General features: G+C 38.6%; 3 protein-coding genes across 3 annotated transcripts in view; 1 reads left to right on the plus strand and 2 right to left on the minus strand.

The window, feature by feature from the left end:
* Positions 1-436: 436 nt before the first annotated feature.
* arhgef38 (Rho guanine nucleotide exchange factor (GEF) 38) lies at positions 437-12,721 on the minus strand. Its single transcript, XM_053334662.1, has 14 exons — positions 12,505-12,721; positions 8,180-8,364; positions 7,575-7,692; positions 7,329-7,476; positions 7,182-7,199; positions 6,859-7,058; positions 6,549-6,682; positions 6,294-6,398; positions 6,078-6,197; positions 4,764-5,138; positions 4,532-4,669; positions 3,540-3,741; positions 1,607-1,890; positions 437-619 (listed from the first exon to the last, which is right to left on the minus strand). The coding sequence occupies exons 1-14, from the start codon at positions 12,719-12,721 to the stop codon at positions 437-439; spliced, it is 2,427 nt and encodes an 808-aa protein (XP_053190637.1).
* Positions 12,722-17,698: 4,977 nt separating this feature from the next.
* On the plus strand, positions 17,699-22,870 carry ppa2 (inorganic pyrophosphatase 2). Its single transcript, XM_053330941.1, has 12 exons — positions 17,699-17,914; positions 19,192-19,256; positions 19,361-19,405; positions 19,490-19,543; positions 19,928-20,047; positions 20,285-20,371; positions 20,535-20,661; positions 21,643-21,770; positions 21,930-22,015; positions 22,124-22,193; positions 22,309-22,348; positions 22,439-22,870. The coding sequence occupies exons 1-12, from the start codon at positions 17,728-17,730 to the stop codon at positions 22,459-22,461; spliced, it is 1,032 nt and encodes a 343-aa protein (XP_053186916.1). The 5' UTR covers positions 17,699-17,727; the 3' UTR covers positions 22,462-22,870.
* A 131-nt stretch (positions 22,871-23,001) lies between these two features.
* tet2 (tet methylcytosine dioxygenase 2) overlaps positions 23,002-27,491 on the minus strand; it is a 32,563-nt gene continuing 28,073 nt past the window's right edge. Inside the window, exon 10 of the mRNA XM_053330940.1 lies at positions 23,002-27,268. Within this exon, the coding sequence (XP_053186915.1) occupies positions 25,896-27,268 (1,373 nt within the window). The 3' untranslated portion in view covers positions 23,002-25,895. The remainder of the gene's footprint in view (positions 27,269-27,491) is intronic.

Consider the following 27,491-nt stretch of genomic DNA (forward strand, 5'->3'; position numbering starts at 1 on the left):
AACATTTACTTCATCTATAAATCAGTTCACATATAAAAAAATTACTTCATGAATAAATCATATAATCAATATAAACTCAACAACACTGTAGTACAAAGTGCTCAGTACAGCCAGTATTTTCCTACCATTACCTGTGTTTATCACAGAATTTTGGTCAAGTCACATTGGTGAGCTCTTTCTTAAAATCTTCTGAAGGCAAAGTGGATTTGACATCAACACTTTTGGTAAGAAAGATCTTTTAAGTTCTAGTAATACCTAGTGCAATTATCACTTTCACAAAGCAGAAATACAACAGGATTTACAGTCAGGACATTCTGTTTTAACAATGGATTAAAAAAGTAAGCGGGTTTGTTTAAAATGCCACAGGTTCATGTTTATCTGGTCCTCTGGGTGGTTTGGCTTCTGGATATCCTCTGCATAAATACAGGGCCACTATTTATGCGTAGGACATCCTGCCAAGGTAGTTAGCAGGGACATATCCCTTCTGTCCATTAGCTTCAGCTAACCACCACTCCTTATTACCTCCCAGGTCACAAAACTTGAGGATGCGGACGTGCTGGTACTCCTGCAAGGTTAGCTCCTGGTCACAGCGGGCTTTAAATGCATACACAGCATAGAACTGTGGAAAGAGATGGAAATCAGATGGCATCGGAGGCTAAACAAATCTCCAAAAGTTTAAACAGAAAATTGACAGAGCCATTGCTCAGCTTACTTTTTTTGTGAAACCATTCAACTTAACAATGGTGCATTTAAGTGCAGCTGACTTTTACAAACTGTTATTTTTCTCTCTAGAGTAGCACATAACAAATCTTGCAGCCATCACTAAAGTATGTTCTCCTGTAAAGCCACAAGGTGGCACTGTGTATTAACTTTTGCATGGACAAACGGTTACTACAAGTCCTAATTCTTTTTGATTACAATCAACTGACCTTTAGTCAACACTGTATATTTTAAAACACCTATAACTGTCATTTTTATAGAGATCAGAGGGATATTGGGTAGTGGATAGTGAATGTAGACATGACTACAAGGCAGACAAAGCACAGGTGGACACTCTTCTGTGAGGAGACATTTATGAACCCCTGAAATGCTCGTTAAAAGTTTCACTGTTTGCTGAGCCATTGTTTTATTGTAATTATGAGGTTAGTAGTGTCTCTGTTCCCTCCCTTATGTCAGTGCTTGTGAACCTTTTTGGCTCATCATGGGTTGCATGTCTGAACTGTGAGAATGATTTTAACCCTCACCACCCTTGTTTCTTTTTTCAATAATGGGCAGAAGCTAGAAGAGACCCACTGCCATATGTTTCTGAAATTATGATACAGCTTGGTTAGTTTCAGTTTGGTTTACAATGTGTTTGTCTGTACATACACTTATGTGTGTGTGTAGTCTTGCTGCAATTTAAGATTAGAAAACTTTGACATTAGCCTTCTTGACCTTGAGTGTTCTTAAACTGTAAACAAATCTGAGCTGATTTGGAATCTTTTCAATTCCTCTTCAAAAAGGATTTTTTTCTCTGTCTCACCGCTGCTTAGCAATGCAGTATCTTAAAATGACACCCATATGTTGCAAGAAATCAAAAGAAAAACATTCAAGGCACCATACACACCTGCTGAGCCTCTGAATCCAGTGTGTCCTCCAGGTCTTCAGAGCTCTCGGGCTCCCCCTGCAGTCCAGAGAGAGTTGAGCTGCTGTCATTGGTGTTGAGGCTGAAACTTAGCAGGCTGCTGCTGCCACTGCCTGACACAAACAGGCTGAGGTCATCGAAGTCTTCATCCACCATGGCAGGCGGCTGCTGCTGTTGCTGCTCTTTGGCCATCTGGCCTGCCCGCTGTGAGTCCCTCAGAGGGTTGTACTGCTTCAGGAATGTGGAGTAGACATAACCCTGTGTACCTAACAATGACACAGCGGGACAGTTTGTCAAATCTGGTCAGTTTTTGAAGACTTGGTACACTGAAAATGCTGAAATTCAGTATCTAGCCATGGGAATAGTTTAATTGTCCAGGTTTTGAGATATCTCCCATCACCCCAATGCAATGGATGAATGTTATTCTCTATTTTGCATAGTCCCTTAATTTTATACTACTTTTCTTGAAATGTGTTAATATGTAAAGGTTCATTTTAGGGTAAGTCACAGAAAAGATGCTGCAATTCGTTAAAATAATATGAGAAAATGAGAAGTGTTCAATTGGTTAGGTATGTACCCACTCATATTTAGATACATACAGTATGTTGTTACTTTGTTACAATTTTTAAACTGACAGAAAATACTGGAAAGTAAATGTTACTGAAATGCTTCATAGCTTACTATATGTTAATATACTAATATTCCATATGTATATATCATATAATAATGATAATAATAAGAGTAATATTACTACTACTGCTACTACTACTACTACAACGATTAGTAATAATAATAATGCATTTTATTTGTAATACACTTTACATTTGAAAATAAATCTCAAAGTTTCTCCAAAACTCTCAGCAGTCTGAGGTGCCCTCAAAAAAGTACATTTTTAAGAATTGTTAAGAATCTACTTTACTACAAATTTCAAATGTCAAGAACATATGAATCCACATATGAAACAATTTTATTGCACTGAAATGTTTTTACTTTACTGTTTTTAACTATTAACAATTAAGTACACACCTGCACATTACACTGACAATCTCCAGGAGATCAGGATAACATTATAAAAAACAAAGTGTCACCTTTTTTTTTTTCATAGTGAACCAACCCCCACAAATTGCATCATAAAATAAATTGCCATAATTTCTAATGGATAAATGTGTGTTTCGCATTTCACGTCTCACACTGAGGCTGAAAGCTAGAGCATTTGCTTACACAATCTTAAATCCAGTCGCAATAAAACACGTGAAGAGTGTGTAAATATGAGGCAAGCATATTCATAGTGTTGATATCAACAGAAATATGAACAGCTTCCTGGGAAAGCTTGTAATCCCAGAGGAAAAGACAAGTCTGTGAAGAATGTACTTCATACCAAAAAACACACTTTTTTTTCTAGACCTCATAAAAAAGAACTTGTTTTTGCAGAGTACAGAGAGGCATGCAAGCAGCATCTCTCCATCCTTGTATCTGAATACCCAGAGGGAGAGGCTTTGTACTCTAACACTGCTTACAATGCACAGCGGTTTGTTCCAAACAAGACGTTGGGATCTCAGGTGCCTCTGCAAGATGTAGAGGGAGGACGGAGACAAGCTATGGAGTTGGCCCTGTTGTGAGGCAACCATCTCCAGAGGCAGGCAAAGAGGTACCAACAACCATGACATCACAGGAGCTCCTGGGACTGATTCTTGTGTGCTGACTTGTCAGTGTCAGAAAGTAAAGTTTTGTGTCTGCACAGCATCAGTCATCTCATAGCTGCAGGTTTATTTACAGAAGAAACCTATACCTACCATACCTGCAGATGATCTAGTGTGATAACTTAATTCACCTTGTGTGTCTTACTGCACCAAGAGCTACCTCTTTCCCAAGGATATTTGTCCTTATGCATACACACACATACACACACACTTGCCTCCAGTGTGAACCAGCCAGCGGCTGCTACTGCCTGATGGGTCCATGTCCTCCAGCAGGGCCACCAGCTCTCCCTCCACCAGGCTGAGGTCCTGCTCCTGGCAGCCATTACACTTCCTCTTCAACTGGTACAGACGGCTCAGTGGGTATTCTGCTAGCAGCCAGGCACGCTGTTCCTCAGTTTGATGCTGTACCTCTGGCATCTGGAGAACAGCACAACACGAAGGAGTATTGGTGTAAATATTTGAAGTGGGTATGGTGTGTGGGCTGATGTAGGCGTGCTATTGGTTATCGGTACACAAGCGTATTCAATGGGGGATGGGAGTTTCAAATAGATTTACTCAAATGTCCAAGCACAAACATTGTATGTACAGATGTTTATGTATATCTGTGCACCTCCTACGCACATAATCAGTAGATATAGTATACACGTGTCAAGGGACTGATACCTGGTGGAGCTATGGGTTGCCAAGTGCCCTAGTTAATCACAACCTGGAGCTGTTCTCTGTGTCTACCTTTGATAAGAAATTATACCTCATTTATGACTTAGAATTGTTCAAAAAATTGTGAAAGACTCAGGAATATGTGGAACATTTGTTTTAACCTTTAAGCGACCCTGACCTTTGTTACATTTTTATAATTTTTTTTGTTTAGGTTAAAGCACTCTAAAATGTTACAGAGACCCCCAGACATAGAAACTCATCATTATTCCATTCTCATAATATTCTGTGAAAACTCTGACCAATCATGTCATTCGGTCCGAATGATGGGTGAGGGGTGAAGGGAGTGCAGGGGTGGGACATAGGAGGGAGGAGGAGCTGCTGCTGTTCAAGTTTTTTCAAAGTGCTGTGTGAAATGCAAGAAAGGTAAGAGTCGCTTTAAGTCTTTGAGTTGTTTCCATATCTTACACATCTGATCTAAAATGTGCCCACACTATTCAATCTCTAGATGTGAATGATATAGAATAGGTCACTTTCCCCTGCCACTTTTTACCGTCATTTTCTTGTCTCGTTGTCTCTCAAAGCTGACTTTTCGCTCCATTAACTTTTGCGCATTATCCTTGACAAAAGTCAGATTGTTCAGCTCATCCATTACGCTGTTCTGCACTTCAGCAATGTTTGATAATGGAGCCTGCAAAAGCAAATTTAACACATTTCAGATTAAATATCGAATACACTGAAAATGAAATATGTCTAATAATGTGTATCATGTGTTAGGTCCTCACTGGTAGCTGATGTATGGATGGGGAGCGGAGTAGTATTTTATCTGTCAGCCCTCTGAGTAAGGCCACAAGATAAACCACGCAGTTGGTTAGGATAGTATAGGCAGCCATGTTGAACCTCTGCAACTCCTCTACTAGCAGGGCATTGAGAGCTTCATAGTCCCTCCTGGCAGGACCAGGTGGGTCTTCTGACACCAGTGAAGAAGAGGAAGAAGTGGTGGATGCGGAAGATGAGGATGAAAAAGAGGAAGAGCGCTCCAGGCGGCTGCAGTAATCCAGCAATTTGTCATAACGTTTCTGGATGAGCTTCTGTGGGGCTGTGAACATGCCGTGCAGGGAGGAGAGAGGGGCGAGGACCAAGCGCTCCATACTGTCTTTCTGGGAGAAGAAGACAAAAAGATGGCAGACGACGAATAGAGATATACCACATTAGAATTTTCTGGTATGCATTCTATACATATTAGGTACTTTAAGTGTCTGTTTGTTTTATGTGATTTTTTATAATGTCTCAGCTATGCAATCTCTTGTTTCTCTAATTCACAACAATTAACTCCAAGGGGAGACAGTAAAGTACGCCTTAACATTAACCTTGATTACATAACAACAAACAGATCTGCTACAGCTTGATTCACTTGCAGACAAACAGGAGATGATGTTATTTAGCCACAGAAAAACTAAAGCAGACTTACCTATTATAATGAACAGCATGTAATGGGTAGTACAATACATAAAGTAAATAGAACTGTTCTTTTTTCCTGAAAGCAACTATCACTTACAGCTGTCATGTTTTGATTGGCAAACACAATGGAGTTCTTCCATATAAAATAAATCTGTAGCTTTTTCTTTGTTTCTGCACTTAAACTTGCTGTAAAACTTATCACAGACCTGGGTTTGAGGGAGTGCTGATTTGCTTCAGTGAATCACTGCTACACAAAGAATCTTATTCGAAGGCACAGGTATCTCAGAACTGGCAACAGTGCAAGTCACAGAGAAAGGAGACAAGAAAAAGGAAGGTGGCAGTGAAAGGTTAGACGCAGAGCAGAAGGGGATTAATATAATGGACAAAAGACATCTAGCTATGGGCAGAGTGGCAGATGACTCACAGAGGGAGAATGGAAGGTCATGAAACATGAAACAGGAAAGAAAAGCAATGGTAGACATGATCCAGGGAGTCAAGGGAAGAGGGGAAAGCTGAACAGTAAAGTAAGGTGTGCCCTAAGTTAAACTGATGACAAAACTGCATATGAAAACAGAAGAAACACGATGTTTTGTCATTTTCAGTGTGAATTAGTCAGGTACAAAAATGGCCATACTTACAAAGTGCTTATAGGGGTCATTGCCGTTACTGTGCGATAATCCGTTTGTGTCATTTTTGTTTGGCTCCTTGACAACATGTTCCATGTCCTGGATATTTTGAACAGCTACCGACACCATCTCCTGCAGAAAAAACACCAAGAAAAAAGCCTTAGAGCACAAGGATATAAGCAATTTCTAACACACACATGGTACATGCATTTGCATGCAATGGCCTACCTGAGTGTGCTGCAGGTAACATTGGACATTTTTGACCAGTTGCCTCACAGCTTTCTCCAGACTCCTGAACAGCTTCTCCTCTCTATCAAATATTTCATCTCTCACCTACAAACAGAAAATATGGAGCTTAAAGTTAACCTTTACTCCAAATGTATACACTTTAAAATACCACTGACTGAGCATCCCAAATAGCAGTAATTTGTATATGTATGATGTATATATAAGACAGAGATGTGTAAAAAAGTTAACTCTTACCTGTGGTTCGACTCCAGTGAGTATCTTGAGATAGCCAGCAAACCTATCACCTTTCTTTCGGATGGAGTGGATGTTGAACTTATGTAGTTTGCCCCTCAATGTTCCTTCATTTTCCAACCCCTTATACTTCATAACTGAGAATAGATGAAAATGTGAGACCAAAGCTGAAAGAATTAAGTTTGAAAAAATATGGAAAGGATGGACTAGGAGATGATTTAGCAGGGCAACTAATACATAAAGCAGGGCTACTTGTTAAATAGACAGCAGTAACAAATTTCTATTTTGTATAAACTAGTGTTGGCAACCTTACCTATATCCTTGCGTCTCTTGAACTCATTGATGTTAACGTTGATGATCTTGGCAGCAGTTAAAGCTTCTTGAAGTGGCCGATAGTCTGGGTGGTCTTCAGGTGTGGCATGCCACAGCTCATTAAGCAGCAATGGGTACTTCATGATCCTCTGGACAGGTTTGATGATGAGTGAACCCATGTCCAGCAAGTTGGGTTTCCCTCTGTGGCAATAAGCATGTTATCAATTTACAATCAAAACCCATACATGTGAAAATCCAGTAAATTTGATATGGGATTCAGTACTTGCAAAATGCAAGATGAAATTTCCATTACAGGGTACTTACTCTAGGTCATAGATTTTTCTGTGATAAAAAAAAAGATAAATAAAATTGCCATTAAATGAAGATCTTTAGAATATCAGGAAAGTCAGAAAAAAATAATTAAAGTCAAAAATAATTTGAGAAATATTTGGAGGAAGTGACTTAACTTACTTCAGCGCTAATACACAAGTGGTGAAATGTTTCTTTATTTCTTCCTCTTTTTCATAGGATTTGAGTGCAATGTTGGCTTCGTCATGGTGGTAACAGTAAATCTTATATACATCTTCTAAAGTTGCCTTCGCCTGGATGAATACTTCTCCTTCAAATAAACAGGAAACGTTTGTGAAATGTTTATACAGTACTAACCAGAGCAGTAAAAGTTAAGAAAGTATAAAGTCAGGCAACAAGAAGTGTTACCTATAACAACTGCTTCTAGATCAGGGTCAGCCATAGCCTCCTGCAGTCTATGAAGGAGTGCGGCAGATACCTCACACACTGTCTCCATGTTGGTGAACAGCCGATCTATATCTACAATCTGACAGAAGATAAGGAAACTATGGTGAAAAATTGAACAAACAGAACAATCAAAATCTTCTAATAATTAATTTCATGTCAAAGTATCAATCAACCAGAATCGTTAGTCACTGTAAAAAATGTCTTTCATATTACTTCAAGTTATTCCACACCGAATTTGGATATTACAATCCTGACTTCCTGTGTCTTTGTAGAAAGTCTTACGTTTAAAGTGATCATTTTGTGAAAAGTTGTTTGCAGATCTTGATAAGTGTTAATGTTGGGTTAGGTTTAAGTTGCACCAAATCAGCTGTTGAATATTGTTACATATACAGTAACTTTGAGTTGTAACCTTACATTGTACAAATTAAATCATATCAAATTAATTGATATCATTTAAACCATTTACAGAGAATTTGCAAAGTTATAGTGTGTGTTAGTTGGGTTGATGCCACACTAACTAAACCTACAACAAGTGAGAGTCCTAAAAGGCATTCACCACCATCTACCTGCAGGTTTCTTAGAGGCTGAACCACTTCTCTGATGCATAGCTCCAGGTCAGTGAGGTAGTCCTTCTCTGTCTGGATAAGCTCCTGAATGACCTTTGCCCTGCGGTTCATCTTTCTCAAACGGATCTCCTCTGGGTCCAGTGCAGGGGAGGGGGGAATTGACAAGTCATGTGGTGTCATTTTCTCTGAGGGAAAAAGATCAATTATTACAAAATGAACATAGATTTAAATAAGCTTAGGTGTCATATAACAATTACCCTAATGAGTTAATATAAGTTCTTACAAAATGATGATGTGAACATAAACCTATATTTAACTGTAAATTTGCATTATATGAAAAATATATATTTTTTGCCAACATTTCAAGCCATCTGTGGCACATATGCATCTGCTAAAATGCTGGTAAACACCCTGGGCCTGTGGGCTGTGCATGCGTGGAAAAACATACATCTCTTTTAACACATCTGCTTGATGCCTGAGCAGCCATCGATATTTCATGGTGATCTAATTATTTTGACTAAAGCGCCAAAGGCCTCACTTAACATGCCAGTCAGGCTCACTACTCTTTTTTTATTGCTCTGCTGCCTAATCAGTCTGTGGCTGCTCTGTGCTTTGCATGGCAGGCAGGAGTGTCTGTTCAGGGGAGAGGGATGCTTCCTCGCTGCCTAATCGACGCCACGCACCACTTCCTCCTCTGGGGGGAGAGAGTGATGAAGAGAGAGAGAGGGAGTGAGTGAGTGAGAGAGGGATGGATAGAGGGAGGGAGGGAAACAGAAGGCTGCGAGGCTTGTGTCAAGTTACGGGACTAATCGTGCCGCTGATGTAATGCTACGGCGTGCTCAGGCATTCCATCTGCTCAGGCTGGGAGTGTGGGGGGAGTGGCACACATTGATAAACACATACCTACATATGCAAGGACACACACACACACACACACACACACACACACGCTGACATGCTGACATGGAATCACACAGGCGCACACATGCATACGCACATACACAGTTGTGCATTAACACACAAACCATTTCACTGCAATCCATCAGCATCAGCTTGCTCATTTCCCATACATGAACAAATAATGTACACACACACACACACACGCACACATACACACACACACCAAGTATTAAGGACATTTTCCGCAAGAATACTTCCGCCATCTATTTTGTTAACTATTAGCTATCTGCCTAATGATTAGTCCAGTCACACCTTTGCATTTACACCTGGTATTTGTATATGCTCTCATTAATTCTGGCTTTCGACCGGATCTAATTTTTCACACATGATAAGCAAAACAAGGACTACAAGGAAGTTGCACTGAGGAAGGAAAACAAGTATGACAGGTGTAGGTTAGACATAATAATGTAAAGCTATCTCACTCTGATTTGGTCATATTTTCCATAGGAATACAAATGACGACAACTTGCAATTTGCAGAGATTATGAATGCCACTACAGTATTTCTGTAAGAAAACAGTCCAGTAAGACACAGCTGAAAGCCTTTTGGTGAAGCTGAGTAGAATGGCTCATGTGTCTTTGCCCAGTGATCAGGACTTTCTAATGAATGCAAACACTGTACAGATTGTGTTGACTGGCAGAGATCTAATCACATTCTGCCAGCAATACCAGGCTCATTTGTAACTTTTCTTGATCCTGAGATACAGGAATACAATGATCACCTGCAGAGGTGAATCATCCCCTCACTGACACTGATAATTAAAGGGCTATTGTATTCTAGTCAGAATGTATTATAATGTTGATGTTTTTATGCCCTCCTCTTTACCTTGATACAGATCACAGTTTACTGGGATAGTTGTTTTTAAAGACAGTTACAAACACTGTAACCTAAATCCTTCTCCTCAGTTTGGTGTAATTCTTAATGACTGAAGACAATTTAGAATAGTAATAAAGAATAACAGCTTTCTTCTGAGATCAGCTTCTCAGGATATTATATAGCAAAGAAATAGGTTATGTAATATGATTGTATATGGCACATTGACTGTCATAAGGCTGAACATGGCTGTGCAGTCCTTTGCCGTCAGCAGTTATGAATTAACTTGTCAGTGCCCGATAATACTCCAAGAAAAAGACAATCATGTATGTCAAAAAAATCCCTTTTAATTATACCTTGTTGTTACTCTGCCTATTACAGTGGAATGGTGTTCTTCATTATATCGACTAAGAGTATCAGAGACATTTACAGATATTTCTAGCATACTAGTGGGAATGTTATGTAAAAGACGTATCACATTCCTGTTTCAACAGTATCATGCAGTGTCATGTGTCTTCACAGGCTTTCAGTGTGAAAAGAAACCCCAGAATTTCTCCAAACCCCCACCCGTGAGAAAATCTTATCTGGTTGAGATATTGCAGTAGCTTCTTGTGCAGAGGCATATTCTATTTTTAATTTGAAGGACACAAATCTGGTTTCAGCTCTTTTCATACATTATAAGCTTTGACTCTCATCTTTTCTTGCCACTGCACGCCATCTGATTGTTGAAAATTACATAAAATTATCTTAAAGCATTTTGCACAGTTAAAGTTGTCGTGTTCCAACGTGGCCTTCAAAAAAACCCCTGCATACTGACACATCACAATTGCACAAAAATGTATTTTAGCCTATCTAGACTCAACTGGAGATCCAAACTTTACTGATTTATCTTTACCAGCATTATGCTTGGTGAAATATGGTTACCAGCACAGGAGTTCCCATGAAAGTGGATACAGGGCTTTTCACTGCTGAGGCCATTGAAAGGGATTCAACGGACGGCCAGTGAACAGAATACAAGGCATGGTGTATCATGTGTCCCATCAAAAAAAATGACACGTTCTACTTTGCCACATAGCACTTAGGGTTTTATCACTGTGCAGAATAAAACCTATGTCTATTCTATAAAAAGGTATGTTAGAAAGTCATCGTGTCTACTACAACAAATGCCACAAAATGTATTTTTTATACATCAAGGTGACACTCACTGATGAATGATACAGGAATATCTGTTTTTTCATGTTAGTTTTGAGCTGGTAAATCATAATCAGAACTGTTATATTGAGTTACTGTAGATAATTAGGCATAGTGATGTCATGTTGTCATTGTTCCGTGACTCAACCAACCTGTCTGACAAGCAGATGAGAACACTGTCAGGCAGCAGCTCACATGTTTCCTCTTTCAGTGAAGTCATCGTTCTGTCAATATTTGCAATGGTAATACCCCTGTAAATATGTAATAGTGCTTGTCAGGTGTGAGGCTAAAGTCAAACAGGAGGGGTGATTAGTTTACTGAAAACACCCTAGTGTTTTTGACAACCTTTCTGTCATTATGCAGGTTAGTTACAACAACAGAAAGTGCAAAGGAGTAGAGAGTTTCTCTATTTCAGGTAAACAGAACAGCTGCTGATAAGGCAAGTGTGTGTGTGTGTGTGTGTGTGTGTGTGTGTGTGTGTGTGTGTGAGTGGGTGTATGTATGTGTGTGTCTGTCTGTCTGTGAGTGTGTATGTCTGTCTGTCTGTGAGTGTGTGTGTATGTGAAAGTTATCTTATCAGTGCACCACCAAGTGAGAAGTAGGTTTTACTTGTAGTGCCACTAGTTTATTTGGTATGTGAATTGTATTGTTCATTGAAAAGGAAAGGAAGAACAAGTAGCACTGGAGAGTCTACATATTTTTGGCTTGCTCTTTAATAGTAACCCCCTACTGACACACATGATTCTAGTCATTTTGCCTGAAGTGCAGCATTCCTAGTCACTGAAGCCAGAAACACGGACATGTGTGTCTGAAAAAAGAGTGTGTCAGCAGACTGTAATGAGACAACGTACAGCTGAATTTACGAGTCGTTTTGTATCACAATACGTTTCTTTCCTGTAATGTCTTAAATTTCTCTTTCATTAAACCTAGAACTTCATGCGTCACCGGTGTCTAGGTCTTGTTTACCAGCTGGTCTGGAACACTTATAAAGCCACTCCTCTGTGCCTGAGTTTGGAGCACAGTTTGCATATGTGGCTTCATCCCTGTGGGAGTATCTCCTCCTCAACACATAGTAACACAACAGGTGCCCAGTATCCACAGCTATAGAGCAGGGCATACTGTTTGTGTGTGTGTGTATGCGTGTATGTGTGTGTGTGTGTGTGGGGTATTACATTTTAACCACCTCTAACCATAGATTCTGCCCTTTCGGTCCATTTGTAGTGGATGTATTAGTCTAAAGGTTTCCTAGCCAGTGTGTTATGAACAAGTTTAAGATGTAAAAATACTTTTCAGTGTTGTCTCACGTGTGTGTAGATTGTTACCATAGTTTTGACCCCTGGGGAGGTCATTAGCTGATGTACCTTTAAGTTTAGCGCTGTACTCCGTCTTGTCAGACTGACTCCTCCTCACCAGCGTTCCCAGGTTGATGTCACTTTTGGCCATGTCATCAGCCACAACAGTGTCCGTCTTTCTCCTCTCCAAGTAGCGCAGGAATACAGGCCTGTTCCTCCTCTTTATCACTTTCTCCTTCTCTTTTTCCTTCTCTTTTTCAGCCCCACTGGCCTCCTTGGGATCCATGGCGAGGCTGTCAGCTCCCTTGTGCTTTCTGATCAATGAAGGAGAAAAGAAGGGGAAGAGAGGCAGACAGAGGGCCTGGGAGGTATAACAGGTGCACTGTTCTCTGTGCAATGACTGCCTGCTCTGCACAGGTAGAAGCTCCTCCCCATGTCTACCTGAAATGAGAGCTATGTGGACACACCCCTCCACTGCTGTGCTATGCTTCTTCCCTTTATACCATTACATCCATCAGGTAGAGAAAGTGATGTGATGCACCTTCTCTCCCTTGAAGTTTAGAGGACAGAGCAATGGCAACACCAGAAAATTATTTAATTGTTATTATAACTTATTTTTGATCTCACCAGAATTAAAAATTCTTATAACAAACTTAAATGAACCTCACAGAGAAAATAACAATGTACCAAAAGTTGACAAGGAAGTATTTATGTAAATAGTCCAGGTGCTGTAAATCACACATGGCGATGCAGAGAGTATTATTACACACAGATGATAAGGAACTTTCCTAATCAAATAAATTGAACATTTTAAGCCCACCATACACTTTATAATCATAGGAAAAAGCAAACCCAGAAGTAAAATTGTGACTGAGCTGTCAAGTTACATGCATTAAATGGATTTAGCAAAACTTGAAGATGAATTAAATGAATGAGTGAAAATAACATTGCACTTGAATTGATCATCTAAAAGCAGAGTGAGCAAAAGTGATTTTCAAGGATTCAAACTGAACTCAAATGTCTTGACTAATGGAACTGGTTGTTAGGTAATTGGTTTTCAGTGACTCAGTGGGTTATGTTTTAAAAATGACAAAAATCAAATCAAAAACTCTTTAAATTGTTATGCATGCTATTTTTTAAGTTTGACCTCAAAAAGGTATTATTTCTAGTAAAAACCTACAAATGCCATTCATAAAAAAATGTCTGATCTGGTTAGACAGGTAATTCATTAACATTTAACAGCTACAATGATTTCTGGTCATAGCAACCAGATACTGCCTTCCTTGCCAGAACAATGAATGGATGCATTTCCTCTTCATTGAATCACAGGTAATGACAGTTCCTATTGTGTTTTCAGATCACCACACAGTGTGTTCACTGCACACCTGTTGTACTTCCATTTCACTAGATGCACACATTTTGATCACTATTACAGATGAACTTGTCATCAACACATGACTGCATATATTTCACATTGCGGCATTATCATCATCATATGTCTATGTGTGTAAGAACACCTCAATAATTCATTGATTACAAGCTAATTCATTTTCAGCACACTTAAATTATATTCTGGACAGCAGACGTCACTCTTAGCAGTATTACGTAACCAAGTAGACTTAATAAAGTAAACTATACTGAACAATCAGATACCCTATTCAAACACATAACTGAGTAAACAATGCTGACTCTTTCAGCGTGGTCATATTTTTCACCCTGAGGAAACTTATGTCACTCAGGGTGTGGTTGTGCTTGACTTTCTCACAGAATCTTTCAAATGAATTCACACCTTAAACAAGAATGTTTGGCACTGAAATATATTATATGACTTATAATATAATGGCCACTAAATAAATTAGCAGAGGCCAAAATCCACAAGAGATTCCACATCCATTCATTATAAGATGCTTTCTGAAGATGACTGATCCCCAAATACAATATGTTTTCTGCACAATAAAACAAAAAATGTATAAAACAAGCTATTTTAAAGGCGCTTTCAGTAAGGCCAAATTACGTATACAAGAATTTTTAGAGATGCTAGGGGCATGACTCTGGGGATGCCAATGTCTGTCAAGGTCCACTGCTTTGGCCCACAGTGAAATATTAACTATTGGAGGGATTGCCATTGTATAAACATTCAAGGTGTACTGATACCGTTGGGATGACAGTTTTGGTTGTAAAGGAAATATCTCAACAGATATTGGATGGATTGTTGTGCAATATGGTACAGATATCCATGCAGAAGACAAATCCCACTAACTTTGGTGATCCCTTGACTTTACCTCTTCTGACACAATGAGATTTCAAATAAATGAATAACGTGTACCAATTTGGTGCACATATAATACTCTCAGAATTAACTGCAATAGGTTTTTGGGATATTTTGACTTTTCCTGTAGCACATTATCATATCAAAATTTCTATTTGTCCAAAACTTTGGACAAGTCAAAATACTTACAAAACAAATGACATCACATTGACCTGAGGTGTATTTTGTGTTAAGCATTCAGCTCAAGCACCATACCTACAGCCTCACAGAGCACTAGCATGACTGGATACTCTTAGACTTGTTTCAGTATAATTGCAGTCATATACCTAAAACTGCCTTTCACAGTGTCAGACTTCATGTTCATTGCTCAAGTAATATTTTTGACCTTGACCACTATTGACCAACTTACAGGTCTTACAGGAAATATTTTTTTGCCTTACGCTGAATTAATGGGACTTTGTTCTCAAACCAATCACAACTCTTTGGCGGCAGTATCAAAAGAAAGCATGCCTTTTAAGATTTTAATAAAAAAGCTTTTTATGGCTTTGTCTGTGTGTGTCATTTGTTTGAACAGGGTTTGTTTATGGCACAATGCACACATGGATACATATGGACTTTGATCTCATGAGGTATTGTTAAGACTATATCCATCAAATCTATTAACCTCTGGTTGTAAAAAAACAAAGCCATGGTGAAAGTACAACAAGCCACATGTAGCATGGTCGTTCTCAAAATGGAGGCCAGATTGCACAGTTCATCTCTGGATGTGGAAAATATTGTAGAATTGTAACATTAGCATCATTCGACAAAAAAAGGTCACACAAATGCCTTGCCTGCTTTCTCCTTCTGGAAGTTATATAGATAATTATATAGATTGATCAGACTAAATAATTATAAATATTAAAATACTACCTTTATTGACTGACTATTGACAGATGATGAAAACACAGTGATGGAAAGAAAAAGAAAATAGTCAGTGTAAAAAATATAAACTAGTGGGATTAAGTTAAATATGTGACATTATTGTACATGATCTGGCAAATAATTTGAACGTGTGTGTGTGTGTGTGTGCGTGTGTGTGTGTGTGTGTGTGTGTGTGTGTGTGTGTGTGTGTGTGTGTGTGTGTGTGTGTGTGTGTGTGTCTGTGTCTGTGTTGCAGGTGTGTGTTAGGCAGACATATTGGCTATAGGTGGCAGTCATATATATGGGTGGCAGTAAAGTAACTTGAGATTGTCAAGTCAATATGGAAAAATAATAACTTCTTGTTACAGCCAATTTCCAGTTTCTAATGTCAAAATAAAGGTATTATTTTGTAGCCGTAAAGCAGAAACCGCTGAGGTGAAGTACTATAATGTGTATCAAAAACATATTTGATTTCACCTCTTTTGAGTATGGAATAAAAATACTGGTATAAAATAATTTAACATATTATGTTTTGGTGACTGCCCTGGCCTTCTTTCTGGACCTATGGCATCAAGTAACAAGCTACAATTCCCACTGGAACACAATACATATTGAAATGTAATGGGCAGATTGTGATGTCATGCTCCTGGAAGTATGAACATATTCAAATTTGGACCCTCAGTGAGCTTTCTTACAGCGCCACCATGAGGGCAAAATGTCAACATTGCAAACAATAGACAATTTATGCTCCTACAGTGTAAACACCTTTTCTTTTTATGACCCATCTAGCAGTAATATCAAAATTACAATGCATATTCCAGTCTGCAGAAAAGATTATTGGAGCTGACCTGTCCACCATTCAGGCACTGTACACCTTCAGGTTCAGGAAACAGGTGGGGAAAATCAGTGCAAACCTCTCACACACTGGACATAACCTGTTCCAACATCTCCCCTAGGCGCTACACACTAACCCAAAAAGGTTCTTCACACTGCTGTCACATTTATGAACAGTTAACTCACTGTGGCACTGTGCAATAACACTAAAATACTCACTGTACCTCCAAATACATATTTACTCTAAAACACAAACATATGCAATGCATTTCATCCAGTACCATACAGACTGTAGCCACCTACTGTATATAGTAGGAACTTGTCACTTTTTAACCACTCAGTATGTATCTCAGCACTCCTTGCACTATTTGTATCCCATTTACAGTTCACAGAAACTGTGTCACCTAGTAAGTCTATTCTTTGTGTATCTTTCTGAGCATTGATGTGTTGTTAGTGTAAGTACATTGAGAGTCACTCAACCGGAGTCAAATTTTCTTCTGCAATTCTGAAAATGAATAGTTTTTACAACGTAGTCTGCCATCAATTTACTTTAAAAACTACTGATTTGCCTTATTTCAAATCCTTTAATGCATTAAGGTATATATCACAATGCAATTAGGTTTGTTTTACTCTAGCTACAATGATTCATCACTGTATTGTATAAGAATGTCTATTTATGAGGAAAGTAGTCTTATTAGGACCCCAGCAGCATCCACCATGGTAAGTATGAAGACACTGAGCGGAAGTGCCATGTTCATTGCGGCAGGCTTCACAGTTGTGAATGTGGCGCATGGCTGTACCTTCATCCATGATGCGCTGGAGGCATTTTCTCCACCCACATTCCGCGAAGACCCGCCCTACTCCACCTTGATTGGCTAGTACTCGTTGCCTTCGTTGGCTAGATTGGTTATGTTGAGGCATGCGCAGTGAGAAGGTTAGAGTTAAAATATCAGTGCTGGTGGGGAAAAAAATAACGGAGGTGGAGAACAGGAAGCAGATTTATTTTTCATAGGATGACGACGGATTCTAGTGTGAAGACACGCCCTACTCTGCCTCTGATTGGGAGAGTAGTGGGAAGTGCTCGTTGCCTTCGTAGGTTATGTAGATTTGGTTTAGTACAGTCTATGGTCACAAGGAGTGAGGTTATTTAGAGGGATGTCAGGGTCAGAGCCAATCGGGGCTTAGAGCCGGGGCGGGTCTTCGCGGATGATTCCATCGCCATCCTAGGAAATGAATACTCGCGGACGGAAACAGGAACCGAGGAGAGAGGGGAACAAGTGTCCAGGATGAGGCTGCTGCTACGCTCTTCTCTCGGCTGCTTGGTGACAACTTTCGGGTCCTTTTCCGCCTCTCGGAACAAACTCCTCACACACGTTGCGGCTGTACCTCATCTGTATAATTTTAGAAAAACGATGCACTTTCAAATCGAAGAGAGAGGACACCCTAATTCTCCCGACTACCGGATTTATTTTAGTAAGTTAATATCCGCCACCATGTGTGTCCCCCAGTATTTCATGGTAAGAGTTAGCACCGCGGTATGGAGTCCCGACAGGTAACCACAGGTCGACGTCATGTCTAGGTAAACATTTGACCTTTGAGTGACATGCGAAGGTTTATTAGGGTTATTACTTTGCCTTGTGGTTCCCTCACCCATTGAGCTGTCAAGTCAAAACCCCGTTAGTGTTACCCTCTGTTTCCATTATTTGAAAACCACTCAAAAGCTGAATGAAAGGAAGAGGTGGTCACATGGTTTTACTTCCTCTTGGGCGGTCGTGGGCATTGGCTAAAGAAAAAAGAAAAAAAGAGATAGAAGCTGGTATTTTCTCATGGATAACAGTGAAATTCAGGCACACGCGCCATCAGATAGAGTTAGCCTAAATCATTTAATTGTGATGATGATCATTGTTATCTATCATCATAGGTAACGAATGGAAACATTTCATTCATTATTATGGGTCTGCAACTAACAGTTAATAGTTATTGATTCATCTGCAGGTCTGCAGACCATTGATTCAGAACCTAAAGATATTCAGTTTATCATACAATGTTACATGTAAACAAATTAATGGTTGACAATGTCTGAGAAGGCTTCTAGTAATAGAGTAGTGTAGTGAATATGATTCTCAGCATAATTTTCAGCCAATGAATTGATTTGTTTATTCATTACTCAATCAACATATAATGGAGGACCCTTATTTGTGACCGACTGCACCTGTTATGAACCAAGAAACTGGTTGTTGTGCCATTATTTGCTTCTTTTTTCCCCACTGCATATCATGGTCCTTCTCAGTAGATGGACTTTGCCCATTTGTCATGGAGATAAGTATCAATCTGCCCTAACTCCATGACAACGGAGCAAACGCTATGTGCCCTTGAGATTGTGATGAAAGCCCTTGAGTGGACCATGACCTTCGATGTATTTTGTCAAACTATTATTTCCAAGATCAAGAATGAACTTTCACATTTATATGGCTAAAAACACAATAAAGACACATATACATTATTTATCATTATGCATACTCTTGTCCCTGTTGTCATAAACCTACAACAAACCACACATCTAAGACACTAAAAGCTATATAGCTACATTGACCAGATTGAACCCACCATTTCTAATTGTAGGATGCAGGAATCATATTACATATTCAGTGATGGCCTTTAAACAATTCTTAAACATTCTACTAAATATAAACATTCTTCTGAAGTTTCAAGTGTCACAATTATATAGATGTTTTCCTTTTTTTTCTCAGAAACTTCTGAAGGGAAATACATTTCACCATTCCATGACATTCCACTGACAGCAGAGCCAGAGCAGGTAACCTTTAATCGCAGAGGTTTTAGTTTGTTTGATAGAATGATGAATAAAGTTCATGACTTATTTTCATTCCATTCTATGATGTTTTTGTTTTCTTTCAACAGGATAATGATTTGCCTGCTAAAAGACCGAAGAAGAATGACAGTGAGGTACTGTCAAAATCACACACTTAAAAGTATTGAGCAGCATTTACCCCAGCATGTACTGTATATAGTTTTCCTCTGTGCATGCAGGTGCTCTTCAACATGGTTGTGGAGGTACCTCGATGGACAAATGCTAAAATGGAGGTAAGCAAGTTATGTCTCACATTAAACATATCTGATGGTTACATAACTCATCTGTAGCATTACATTGTGACTACTACTGCTACTACTACAGGTTTATTAAAGGCTGAATCAGAAATGTTTAGGTGTGCATGAACAGGCATGCCCTGAAACTGGTTATTATTTAATGAACCCTTAATTGAAAATACTGATTGTAGCTGACATTACTCAACTACAACAAAAAAACTTAACTGAATGTCTAATTATTAGCCTTTTGCAGGGCTAGCATAGCAGTAGCCTGAAGATGAACGTTTGAGCGTTAGTAACATTATAGAAAGTTAAACTATGTATCAGCTAAGTCAGAACCTTTCTTTAAAACAAATGCTTCATAATTCCTTTAATTTCCAGATTGCAACAAAGGAACCTTTAAACCCCATCAAACAAGATGTCAAGAAAGGCAAGCTGCGATATGTTGCCAACATATTTCCTCATAAAGGTTACATTTGGAACTATGGGGCAATCCCACAGGTAAGACAATACACATTTGATAAAAGCACTCATGAAAACATTCAGTTTATGATCCCCTTCTGTGTTGATGTGATTATAGTCAGCTGATGACAAATAATCATTTCAACACTTTAAAATGAACTTGGTGTTCACTGATTTTTTTATTCATGTAAGCTTGCGAGTGTTTTATTTTTTTACTCCGTTTGTTGGTTTAAACGTTTGATTTCTTGCACTATTTTGAACGTTTCGTTGGAAAAGACATGGGAGGACCCAAACCACACAGACAAAGACACTAAGTGCTGTGGTGACAATGATCCCATTGACGTTTGTGACATTGGCACCCAGGTAAGACTGCTTGAGTTGTATATACATTATACTATTACAAGATGTTTTTTTTTAGCTCAATTTATTTGTGATTTTATAATTTAGCTTTTATGAAATATAGCCTTTCATATTGTGATTTTTATTGATTAATTGTTCATTTGTCATTTGTTGGCCTGTTCCTCAGGTGTGCTCTCCAGGTCAGGTGATTAAAGTAAAGGTGCTCGGCATCTTGGCCATGATTGACGAGGGAGAAATGGACTGGAAGGTCATTGCTATCAATGCTGATGACCCAGATGCCAAAAACCTAAATAGTAGGTGTTTTCCACAGTTAATGTGAATAATAAATAAGACATTGATCCATATACTACCCAAACAAATACAGCTGAGCCGACCTGATGTCAACAAGTCATGGGAAAGAGGATTTTGTCTGGATTTGGGTGAACCAGATAGTCCAAACAAATGAAATGTGAAGTAATAAAATTCTAGGTATTAATGCAAGCCTTGTAGATCCTTTGACAGTCTCCATAGCCTGTCAGATATGTATTTGGCCACACAATGTGTGTGTAGTAGATATGCAGCTGGACTACCCTTTTCACTTTCACTGAATGAATCTGGAGATGATTTCAGATGAAAAAAGGGAATCCTAAAAGGAGGCTGGCTGCTCCTTCGAACTGGTTAGGTGTATTTTAAACACCAACTTTAAGTACTTTGTGAAGTTTTCATTATAAACACAGTTTTGCTTACAGTCAATGTTGCTCTCCAAAACACATTGTGTGTATACTTCAAGCCTAAGAAACATGTTTAATTCATATTTGCCCCTCGCATAATGACCTTTTTTTTAAATCTTTGAGGCATACTTTGTTAAGAACAGTTGCAGTTTTTTCTTATATATTGTTTTATGGGCAGATTGCTACCTTTCATTATTACAGCCTCACACTTTTGCCCAGTTGCATTTTGTAACTTGTGGCTTGCTGGTGGTGCAAAAAACCTGCTGATTGAAACATTACTTTACAGCACCGTGGTGGAGTAAAGTAGTTGTAAAGTTAGTTTGACAAATCTATTTTCAGTCAATTTGAATTGTATTACCTGTTCATGCATCTGTAATCGCTAAATATTTGCTGCACAATTTTATAAACGCATAACATAGTTCAGAAGTATGGTCTTATGAAACATACTCTAATCTTTTTGTCCCAATATCAAATACCCAATACCAAGTGTAAATGGTATACAAATTTAAATCTAATATATACCAATACTTATTCTGTTTGTGTGTGTGTGTTGGTTTTCCTTAGGTATAGAGGATGTCCGCAAAAGCAGGCCTGGTCATTTAGAGGCCACCGTCGACTGGTTCAGGAAATATAAAGTGCCTGATGGAAAGCCTGAGAACCAATTTGGGTTCAACGGACAATTCAAAGACAAAGTACGAAGACCTTTGTAATACTACATACACACATTAGACATGAAGGTGTAATAGAAGTTGCAGTCCATTACAGTTTCAGTGTCTGAATAAGCTCAAATGGATTTCTCCCCAAAAAGAACAAAATGTCATTTTTTCTGATATGCTTTGTCCTTTTTATAGGACTTTGCCGTTGAGATCATTAAGTCCACCCATGAGCACTGGAGGGCACTAGTGCAGAAGAAGACGAATAGTGGAGGGATTGAATGGTAAGTTGGTGGTAGGTGTGTGTGTGATGTACATGTATGATTGGCCATGTAAAGTGTAAGGTGTTCTGGGGATTCTACTAATTTTTCTGTGGATATCTTTTTATTCAGCAAAAATGTCTCTTGTTGTGAGAGTCCTTTCAAATGCAGTACTGATGAAGCCAGAGATGCCGTCCAATCGGTGAGACCTTCCATATGCTGTTATTTTACAATCATGATAGGAAACACTATAATAGCATAAAAACTCTACTGGAATAAGGTTTGGTAATTGTAATCTACATTCTTTGACTCCCCAGTCCCCTCCTATTGGTAAACCACATCTGGTGCCTCCAGAAGGTAAGTAAATAATGACTCACAATAAATGGTTTATTTGTGGTGCTATATGCATAAACTAAATTATATGATTCTAAATCTTTTCTCGGACAGTGGACAAGTGGCACTTTGTCTGAATGACTGTGAAGCACTGAAGACAATATGGAAACCAGCAAAAAACATCTTTACACCTTATGAAGCACTACCAACACTGCTTCATCATTTGTATGCAGCTGAATTTATTTTTTGGTAAGAACTACTGTAATTCTCAGCTGGCATATCAGTTACCATCAATGTGTAAAACTAAAAGGGTAATCACATGGATAACAAAAGGATCAGTGCATTGACAATATAAGCAGCTGAAAATGACTGAAATCTGTTTTGATTATGTTGAGTTTTGAACCAGAGATGAAATGTATTACTAATATGACCTATTTAAAGGCAATGCCCTATTTTTCTCTAAGACTATTGTCAGTTTGTGCTTGTAACCACAACTATGACACAATTTGTATGTAACAAGTAAGCAATTTCTTCTTTGGGTAAATAAAAAAAAAATTGAATATAATGATCTTCCACTTTTATCCCTAATTACACATGTATAAACATAACATTTGTGGACAGTAATGCACATAATTTAGATATTAAGTTAAAGATATTAACTTGGAGTAACAAATCAATTTGCTTTAAATAAATATAAATTTTATTAAAAAAACACCCACATCTCAGCAATATCAGGAATGATATAATAAACAGCTTTCAAATAAACTGCATTCAGTACATTACAATACTTACAGTATTAATACCCATCCTTATTTCCATTTTATAGCATACCAAACTTCAGAAGAACAAGGGAAGCCTTGAAAAATAAAATGACAAAAGTTGCACTTTTTTTAATATAATTTTAGTGTCTAACTGCAAAAAGACCATGTGTAGATCAACTGCTAGCTTAACCTTTGAGCTGAGCACATACAGTGCACTAGTTATGCCCAGAAAGTCATTCAAGTAATGTTGACTCACTCAGAAACACTCTGAAGCATCTTCAAGTATGGCTATGCTTTTAACCCGCTATATCTTGGCGACACCTTGGCGTTCTCAACCACAACCTGCTACTGTAGCTGGGTCCTGTACAACGAAATTCAACATTTTATTTCTGTAGATTTATTTTACAAAACTGGAACAGTTAAAAAAAACTAACTTCTAATGTTTGGGCTAACAGGATACTTTAACTGTAAACATTGCTATGACAGTGAGTGTAATATTTACAGAGACTTCCTGGATAATCTAACCATGATCATTCTGGTAACCTGAAAGAGCCAAAAGGATGTATTAAGATATGATGAGGATTGCTGATAGAAAAGCAATTTGACAGAACTAGAAGAACTTACATTAACATCAACATTAAAAGAATGAGTTGTATTCCTGCAATACAAATTCTTGGTATGTACAATGTGACATAATTTATTTATTTTTTTTAACACATTTACAATCTGTTTAAATAAAACGTTTTGTAATTCTTTATTACATTTTTTTTCCTGAAAAAGAAATGAAGTGCTTTCAGAAAATGAATATGTTGAAGAGTGGGGTGAGTTGTTACTATATCATGACAGTCATTCCATTATATATCACATTAATTAAAACAAATAAGAGGGAGAAGAATCATTATACAATTGCTTAGTGGTTATAAATAAATTTAACTATACACAGGCACAAAGATGTGCAACTACTTTAATCACTGCCCTGGTCTTGCCTCATAGCAAAAGCAAAAATATTGCTCTTTACTTAGTCAACATCATACTTTCCCTTTAGTCAACTCAGTGCATACTTTATGTTCAAATTTATTTTAAAAGATTACCACCATCCAACTACCTAAAATAAAAGTAAAACTTGTAGGAAAGTAGGAAAGTTTTTTTCCTCACAAAATATTTTTGTCTGTGAAGTATAATAGACAAGATGTATTGGGATTCAGGATGCAATGGCAAGTCCCTGAATGAGGAAAGACAAGATGAATACAGGCTATGAAGATGTACACAAAATTAGTTGAAAATGTCCCTGATTTTACAGTAACATCAAAGATTCAAGTTCAAGTAATACTTTCTAGCACATTGATAAGAAAGTAAGAAATGAACTTTTCTGCCTTTTGGTGGCCTGCAGTTAAACTGTTATTAACATTTTGAAAGTAATATACAAAGGAAGAAAGAAAAATATGTTATAATCCTATTGCCAAACTGGGTTTGAGGTATATGACAGGTTGGTACTGTACATTATTTAATAGCCTTCTCACTGCCCAAAGAGTCTCACATTGTATGTTTCTAGCAGGTTGAATAGCACCTTATGAAATAAAATCAGTTGAAACCCAAAGACATACAATGAAATAGGCTGTTAGCATTCTTTACAACACAAAATCTATAACAGTAATTCCAAAAAGGGAAATTAATTTACTGTACAAATCTCACCTGTTTATCTTACAGTTAGATTACAATAATTAAAGAACCCACAGCAAGCCAGCTGCCCTCTGAGACTGACACTGAGCTTACCCTGTTTCATGTTCCTCAGTGTATAAAAAGCACATTTACTAAGCACCACAGACATAAAACTACATGAAATATTCACAATCCAGGTTTGTTCAATGAACCTGTGGTAAAGGAACATTAAAACAGTCACTAACCAAGCAAACCTGGAAAAAACTAAAATAACACAAACATGATGATTTTTTTTCCTCAAAAAGTTAAAAATGCACCATTAGAATGGCTCAATTTACAGTATAAATGACATAGGAAAGTGAAAGAAGCACCAACACAATGGTTTTCTAAGAGAAAAACAAAAACCTTTTTGCATGAACCAGAAACAGTATCATGGATTGCTAAATCAACCCTCTGTTATAATTTCACCAATTTCATTTTAAGGGTGCTAGAAATTTCAATGTTGCAGTACAGAATAACCACATTTTATGATTTAAAGGTCTTACCAAAACATTTAACTCTGGTGATCAAAAAGTGCTCAAGAAACACTGACTTGCCAGAAACCATTATGAAGCTGATGATTTGACAGTGTGATGATATTTTCAGTGTCCTGTTGACATAAGTTATTGAGTGTCACTCATAAAGAGTGTCGTGGTTATAGTGTGAAGGCATTTGAATTAAAAAAGATGGTAATGAACTCACACCCTTAGCACCGTGAATGTTGCCATTCACAAAGTCAGTATTTTATGACAAGATTACATCTCCAAAATTTTGTAAGAAAAATAAAGCCACCAAAAATGAAACTTTGTTTCCAGTAAAAATAGGTCCTTATGTATCAGACTGAAAGCACCAGAGATTTTGACAGTGTGTATCTAAACAAAAATAAATACATCTTAGTAGGGTCAACTAGTAAAGCTTGATTGTTAAAGAGGTGAAAGACCTGATGTAATAGGTGATTTTTTTTTGTCATCTGATCACAGGTTGTTTTTTCTACGCAACAGTGTTACTAACCTTATGAATAGGAAGGAGTGTTTTAGATGAGACCAGAGGTGCTTGTGTTCTTTGTTTGTCATAAATAAAGCACCTTCAATTTTCTTCTCCATGTGCTTGTTTTACACAAACTGACTGTAAGGCCCTGTGACCTTGGTGAAGGCGTACGGAGATGTACTGACATGGGTGTTTGTTGTGCATGACAAGGACCCCTCCATGAGTGTCTTGATAAAACGCTTGTAAGGAGGCTCCCCGGTGGTTTCTGATGACTCTGAATGCTCTCGCTTCACCCCCTTCTTGCTGCCCTTGCTTGGTGTCCCTTCGCAACCATTCCTCTCTGCATCTTCCTCCTTCTCTCGAGCCTTTTCTGCCATCTTGGCTTCCCACAGTGCCAGACCATGCTTGGCCTCATTCATATTTTTGTGCTGGTAGAAGACCAAGGAGATGCGTGTAGGGTGGTTGCGGTCTGGGTTTGTAAGAGGTGTTGTGGCATGGAGCTCCCGTTTAGCACACTCAATGAGAACTGAACCATGGCTAGGTGCCACTGCCACACCACCGATGTCAGGGTCCAAGAAGTTGTGCTCATTGTCTGACCACATCTCTGGCTTTTGTGGGGTTGTGGGTGTCTGTGGTGTTCCAGGCTCCTGTTTAATACCAGATCCCATAAGGCTCCCATTGGGCAGACCTAACCCTGACTTTGTTTCAGGATTTAAACACCCACCACTTAACTGAGCAGCAAGCATCTGTGGGCCAGACATGCCCATCTCTGTCTTGATTTGCCTATGGAAAGGATCTTCACGTGGTGGTAACATTTGTGGGTTCCGAGAGAGGTATGGATTTGGGTATCCTCCAAACTGATTGCCTTTGCTCACAGTAGCTGTATAGTCTAGACTTCCATGGGCTGAGGGTGCTCTTGAGAAAGGATCCATGAACCGTGGATCTGAGCCTCCATTAGGGCCATAAGGAGAGTACGGTCTCATGGGATGAACTGACCTCATGTTGCATGGATTGTAACCATTGACCTGTAAACCTGGCTCACCATACCTTGGTGGATAATTGACCTCATAACGTTGATGTACACCGTACTGCTGCTCTGAATAAAGCGCTGGCCGCTGTTGTCGATACATGTCCAGGTGCTTTGGGTTTGAAGCATAGTATGGATGGTAATTGTCAAGGGGCATTTCTCCATTACATTGAAAGCCTGGGTAGGGACGATTTGATCCATTAATGTAAGAATTTGGTACATGGAGCGGGGAGGGGTAAGGGCTGGCTTGTGTTGGTGGCTGAGGGTGATACATGCTGCCTGGCTTGGAAGTGCTTGCAAAAGACCCAGGATGGTTGGGGAACCTGGGGTAGCCGGCTGCATTTGTTACACCAGGATAAGATGGAAGAATATTCTGGTGCTGTTGTTGCTGTAGTTCCCGAGGATGGACCCCAAGGGGGTGTGTTGGCTGACCTGACTGTAGGGTTGCTCCCATAGCACCTGGAATAGGTCCTAGAAAACAAAAATCCCAACAGATAAAAGTAAGGCTGGGCGATATGGCCTTTTACTAATATCCCGATATTTTTAAGCCATTTCACGATACACGATATATATCTCGATATTTTGCCTTAGCCTTGAATTAACACTTTGATGCATACAATTATGCCAGTATGATGATTCTACATTAAAACATTGTTCATACTACATTAATATATGCTGATTTTAAACATTCATG

The sequence above is a fragment of the Scomber japonicus genome, chromosome 2 (assembly GCF_027409825.1).
Source record: "Scomber japonicus isolate fScoJap1 chromosome 2, fScoJap1.pri, whole genome shotgun sequence".
Taxonomy (NCBI): Eukaryota; Metazoa; Chordata; class Actinopteri; order Scombriformes; family Scombridae; genus Scomber; species Scomber japonicus.